Source organism: Thunnus maccoyii, chromosome 2 (assembly GCF_910596095.1).
Source record: "Thunnus maccoyii chromosome 2, fThuMac1.1, whole genome shotgun sequence".
Taxonomy (NCBI): domain Eukaryota; kingdom Metazoa; phylum Chordata; class Actinopteri; order Scombriformes; family Scombridae; genus Thunnus; species Thunnus maccoyii.
In genome coordinates, this window is record NC_056534.1 from 16,462,466 (window position 1) to 16,469,071 (window position 6,606).

At 38.3% G+C, this 6,606-nt stretch overlaps 1 protein-coding gene across 1 annotated transcript; it reads left to right on the forward strand.

The window, feature by feature from the left end:
* Window positions 1-3,445: 3,445 nt before the first annotated feature.
* On the forward strand, window positions 3,446-6,144 carry cdkn2a/b (cyclin-dependent kinase inhibitor 2A/B (p15, inhibits CDK4)). The gene is made up of 2 exons (XM_042389261.1): window positions 3,446-3,894; window positions 5,122-6,144. The coding sequence occupies exons 1-2, from the start codon at window positions 3,766-3,768 to the stop codon at window positions 5,371-5,373; spliced, it is 381 nt and encodes a 126-aa protein (XP_042245195.1). The 5' UTR covers window positions 3,446-3,765; the 3' UTR covers window positions 5,374-6,144.
* The last annotated feature ends 462 nt before the right edge of the window (window positions 6,145-6,606 follow it).

Consider the following 6,606-nt stretch of genomic DNA (forward strand, 5'->3'; position numbering starts at 1 on the left):
TAAACTGAGGTATGCAGCTCAGAGGAGGTTCACTGACAGATTACAATGATGGCCACATCACTATTGACCACTTTTCTCCAAACTAAGCGGCTAAATTTAGCGATGAAAAGGAGGACATTCTTCCTAAAGCATTTTTCTGACCAAAAGAACGTTCCAAATGCACTTATGTCATGAAGTCAAGCCCTACAAAGAAAAACCACCGAGTAAGACATGTTTGATGATGGCCTTGGCTTTAATTGTCCCCCACAAATCCTTTTTTTTTTTACTGTTTAAAATTGTGAACTGTTTACTCTTCCATACTTTAAACAGAACATAAAAGGCATAAGCCATAACGTCTGTAATCATTCGCAGTGCCCTTTTTCTCACACCAAACACACACACACACACTCACAAAAAAGTACACACAGATGCACAGACACTCATGCGTGCGCACACAGGGGACTTCCAGACCAACACACCTCCACCCACACGCAACCTCCATCGCTACAAGCTGTGAACCCCGAGACGATCAGACATTCCACACAGGTCTGCTCACATTTACATCAATAAACTAAGAATAAGGACTATTGACACGCTGCTGACTCTTTGACTTTAATACTGTAAGTGTTGCAACAACTGAGACTTATTGTTATATCAGGTCAACATGCAGTTGATGAGCTGGGAGGTTGTGTGATAATAATTGTTTGCATCATTTTATAACTCCCCTTACGTACACTCACAAAATCTTAAGTGTAAAAACCACATAGGAGTATATTTTGAGATACTTTTTATTTTACATGAGTTCATTTTATGCTGCTTTAAACTAATACTTCACCACATTTCAGAGGAAAATAGTACACTACGTTTATTTGACGGCTATAGTTACTTTGCAGATTAAATTTTCCGTACAAAACATATGATTTTCTGATATACAAATACACAAATGTGTGTAGAGCAGTTAAAATTAGCTTCACCTCGAGCAGCAACAATAATAAAATGCTGTTTATGCAGTAATGCTTCCGTAATAATCATATAGTAACATAACATAATCTGATGTTACTGATAACATAATCTGAGACCATTTGGATGCATAATGAGAACTTTTGATACCTCAAATGTATTTTACTTCTGTACTTTTTGTGCGATGGTGAATGCAAAACATTTCCTTGTAATTAAGTATTTGTATATTGTGTATAAAGTAAAAGATTTGAAAACTGCTTCTGCCAGTGGGGGAAAACAAAATTAAAGATGGCCTTTATCTCTTAGCTGACTTTTCAGAGGGATGCTGAGGACAAAATATATTTGTCAGTGCTCTAAAGTGGCTGCTGTAATGTGAAATTTCATTTTTTAATTTTTTTTTACAAAATATTCTTTCCGATTCTAATTTTATTGACTCAAGACCGTGACTGCATGGTGTGGAGTAATTAAGGCTTTTCTGATTATCTGGGTACTTACTCAAGTTTAAGTACTTAAATGAATGTGGTTGCGTGTCAGCTTAAATGCTACACACTCACCACTCACGCAAGGAAAGAAATCAGGAACTACTCATGCCCACAGACATGCTGAATAATTGTCATCTGTCAAAACAGACTTGTTATGTATGTCATATTTTCAATTTTTTTTTTAAACTTGCAAAAATGAGGCGTTTTTCTCAGCTTCCATGGGCTAAAGAGCGTGTCAGCTTGTTGCACTTTTTGTTCCAGTTTACTTGGTAATGACAAAAATAAGCTGATAGATATCAAACTAGCAGTGCCCATACTAAGTGAACACAAGGCTACATTTTGCAAGCCAGTGCAGGTTTAAATAATATATTTGTCTAAAATGACTCATGAACCGTCTTTTAATTTAATCGTATTAAATTAAAGAGAAAGGTGTAGCACATTTCAAGTCTAAACCTCCTCCGTCAAAGCTCATTGTCACTCTTCATTCAATCTCGTGGCTAACGTGTTGTATTTTAAAGGTGTAGCTATAGCAAACATTAACCCATCTTTGACGAACAATCAGTCTGTCCACCCTCATCTCACAACACGCACATTAATTTACTGATCAATTACTGGGAACATTCCTAACAGATGCCTTTGTATGCAGTTTGTATGCCGTTGTCTCTTTTCCATCATGACCACGTGTGATTACTGGAAGTCACACAAGTTTCTAATTTACTGCTGTGGTTAAACAATGAAGAAGCATGAAAAACATATAGTTTCACTTGTCAACAGTTTTCCATTCATAAGACACTGATATAGTAAGTATTTTCTTATATGAACACATACAGAAACTATTGTTTCACACAGTAATTGTTGCCTGTGCCATCATGGAGGTAGACAGGCATTCCAATCATTCCGTGAAAGGCCTCTATTGACGTGATGCATTCGGTCCATGGGCTTCTTAATACAAATCAGCTGTCATAGACACCACCCAGTTAAAAATCTATTTTAGTCTGCTCAGCAAAAACTGACCCAAATTTGATTCTGGTTTGTTCCAGTTTGTCACAGATGACCTAAAACACAGAGCTTTGTTTGCTGTTTTGTATAAATTTCAGGTATTTTAGTGCAGACACCATGGCTGGATTGCAAACCAATAAAATCCTGACACTGCCCCCGGAGTCTCAGAGCTCCAGAGGCAGTTTCAAGATTTGCTTGGCTGCCCCTACCATATGGGGATGGTGGTGGACTCCATGTCATACTAAATACTATAAACTGCTGTGCAGGTTTTGGGTGCCTTCAAAAACATCTATGTATAACTAAAACCAGACTTCCTGGGTCATATTTTGTTATCACTACATCAAAAAACAGGTCCCACACATGCAGGCTCTTGTGTTTGATATTTTACAGTGCTGATTTTGGTGTAAAAACCCAGTACCAGGGCCCCAGCAGCTCAGTTTTGCCCTGGAGCCGTGGAGCAGGGTAATCAGGTGATGGCAAACAAACTCCTCCTCCTCACCCATTTTGCCTTCATTAAATAATCTTTTCTGTTGTCATATTATGTTGTTGTTTTGCAGTGAAGGTAAATAACTAGCAGGCCTCCTGGCCCTGTAACAGTTAACTGTCACACTTTATCGACTTTACAGATCAATCAGCCACAGTGGGCAAAACAATCTTATCTTAAAGGTCTATTCAGTAGCTGTTCTAGAGCTTTCAATCATATGACACGATCTTCCTCAGCTGATGGAGTTTGCTCAGTTGTCATGAAAGAATAGATATTCAAATTTCCATTTTGAATTCTTGGATTAAAGTTATGTGGAAATGAATGGAAACTTGAAGATATCAATGACAAGCAAATTCCCAACTGCTGAAGGAGATCATATGATATGATTTAACCGGCAGAAACATTTTGAATTTGTTGTGATTCTGTCACATTCGTCGGGAGGAGTTGGTTTCCATCACTCCACAGCACGATGAGGAGGAGCCATGGATACATAATGGGAATAGACGGAAGCAAAATGCTGTCCTCCTGCTGTCAAAACTAGTTCCGGCGCATGCGCACAATCGCGCCACTGCAGCAACAGAAAATTACGTCACCCATTCAAAACACAGGCAAGCCCAGACACACACCGACCGACAGCTGGACAGGCGATGCAGGGCTTACTTACCCGAGCCAGACGACCGGTGACCCGGACAAACTGAGCAGGCTGGGACGGTCGAGCACGAACAACACATCAGCAAAAAGCTGCAGTTATTCTTTTTTGCCTGTTTGTGAGCTGTTCTTGTTCCTCAGATACACGCATCTTCAAGGCTACCTGTCAAAGCAATCTGACACGGAGGTTATATCGCTGCAGAGTTTTTGGACATGACAATGACTCTCGAGGATGGTCTGACGACAGCAGCAGCGCTGGGAAAAACGGCAGCTGTGGCGTGTCTTCTTCGGAAAGGAGCTAAAGTTAACGGTGTGAACAGCTTTGGACGAACTGCTCTCCAGGTCAGTGTCACCAGATGCGCTTCATCGGCAGATAAAAGCCAAATTTCACACTTAAATGTGTTTCATAGACATTATTAGGCTCTGTTATTCCTTCATATACACCATCAACCAAATATAACCAGTATTTACCACAGGGAAACCATTTTTAACCGAGCTGTTCAGTGTTATTTACTTTCTGAAAAAGTAAGGCGCACACAATGACGCAGAGTCCCGTCAATCTTTGGACTGCACTGATCAAACTTTATTTTTATTGAGGTAAGATACAGTCCAGCTTTACTGTCGAGTTGATAGTATATAGTAATATAAATTCACACTAAGATAACTGAAACGAAACTGCAAGTTTATATGCATGTATGACATTGGAAGTTCATTCTGGCACCGCATTGTTTTTGATCGGGCTAAAAGCAATAGCCTACATTTAAACAATGTAAACCTACAGGTGATGAAACAGCCTTGTACAGAGTTTGTGATTGCGTTAAATAAGAATAAGCATATATGTTTTTATGAAAATAATGCCTCCAGATGCGCATTACGCACTCCTCCAATCCACACAAAAACATGCCTCATCCATGTTGGACGTATCCTGTTCTTTTCCCTCTAAAATGGGATATTTACTAGAACAAATGTGTATAATCATAAACCAGAAAATTTGTTTTTATATTTTTAAATGTGTTTTTGAAAAGGTTGACGTGTGTCAGTCCGTGTGCCAGGCATAATTCACAAACTGCAGTGATCAGGCTCATTGAGGAAATAGTCCATTCACTTTTGCTTATAGAATTTATCTGTAAGATTATGATAATGAAACGAAACTAAATGCGCAAGGAGGCTTTAAAATGTTGTTAAACAAGTCATGTTGGATGCGGTGTTGATTTTCATTTTCGCGTTGCATAGTTTTGGTGCTTTAAATGTGGAATAATAACAGGCCTAATACTTCCCAGTGGCTCTACACTCTTCTTTCCACACACACACAAAATTGGTTCAGATGTAATCAATTCTAATAAAAGTGGGCCAAACGCGTCCCGTTTGCATTGCGACACGACAATGCGGACAACACTTATTTGCATCAGCCACCTTTACAAATAATTGGTAGAGCAAAAATATTTAGTCATGATGTTAAAAATGAACGTCTTCTGTGATTTTTGTAAGACTTGGAAATGACTGAATAGATTTTTTTAAATGTTCTTATAATTAAATGATATTCTAACTCTCGGTTATATTGTTATGAAGGTGATGATGATGGGCAGCACGCAGGTGGCTCAGCTGTTACTGGAGCACGGAGCGGATCCCAACGTGACGGACAGACACACCGGCGCCACACCGCTGCATGACGCGGCCAGGACGGGTTTTCTGGACACTGCGCGGCTTCTGGTGGACTTCCTGGCTAACCCGCATGCCAGGGACAACACAAACTATCAGCCTATTGACCTGGCCAGACAGAACGGTCATGCAGATGTGGTGGCTTACCTGGAGTCTTTGTAAAAAAAAACACTCTGACGCTGTGATATATAGCTTGTTTGTTTTTTTTCATGCTGCTTGTTTTGACGGGGACTCCAGGCTGAGAGAAACGGGGCCCGAAAAGGCCTGCAGCCTAAATTACGCAAAGACTGTTTGCTGTAATTTACTTTTATTTATTGGTCTGCTTTTTTTCCTGAATGGAAACTATTATTTTATTTTTTAACGAAATCGGGGTTATCAATCGGCATATGGTCGCTGATATGTGAAATAACAAAAGACAATATTGTTTTAAAGCCCGGTTACTCAGGCTGCTCAGCCTTTTACAGCCACTTTATCCTGTTTTATAGCCGTTTTAGCTTCCGTTGAATCATAGGAATATTATTATGAGCCTTAAATAAATCCTGGCGAACAGTTTTACTGTGGTAGCTATTATAGACTATTATAGACTCTTTTTTAAAATAGGATCATGGTTCGTTTTCCCGGTCAATCTAACGAGATTACCGTATTTTGAATATATTTCCATGTCCAATATTTAAACAAATAACACAAAAACCAATGAGAATATTCGCACATATGAACATGTGTGTGTAAGTCATTAAATAACCGGTCAGCATTATCTTTGTTCCGTAGACTCTTTGCTGCACAATTATATTCAGATTTCGGATATTATGCACTTTAATAAAATGTCATTTCTTTAAGTTATAGATGGCAAAGCCAAAAACAAATATTTCACATATTGTCTGAAGGATGAATTACTGTTAAGGAAAAGAGAATAAAAAAAACAACAACAAATGATTATTTGACTTTGTATTTTAATTCATTTGTTTGAAGAATTACAGAAATGCTAAACGAGCGCTATTTAAGTCCAGACCGATATTTTACTGTCAAATTAGGGAAACTTGCTTATAGATAACTTCTTCTGATAGCTGCATTGCAAATTTATTTATTTTTTTTTATTTTGACTGACAGATCAACTCACAGGCTACAGATGAAATGTTTTTTGTTTTTTGTTTTTTTTAACACCGCATGCTAAATATTGGGCTAAAGGCTCGTGATCATGTTACCGGTCTTGACTACAGTTTAATATGTCAATAAGATCTAAGCTGATACAATCATTTATTTATTTACAGAGAAACGTGTGAGGCGACTTTTCGATTAAAAAGAAAACATGCTTTTTTAAATGACTATTATTATAATGTATGTTTATGAGGCTGCAGGAAATAGAGCAGTGAAGTAGAAAATGTTATTTATAACTGA

Bases quoted from the DNA above. Each gene is read 5' to 3' on its own strand.
- cdkn2a/b (XM_042389261.1), top strand. From the start codon at position 3,766: ATGACAATGACTCTCGAGGATGGTCTGACGACAGCAGCAGCGCTGGGA. The intron at 3,895-5,121 runs GTCAGTGTCACC...ATTGTTATGAAG, and splicing joins TTGGACGAACTGCTCTCCAG to GTGATGATGATGGGCAGCAC.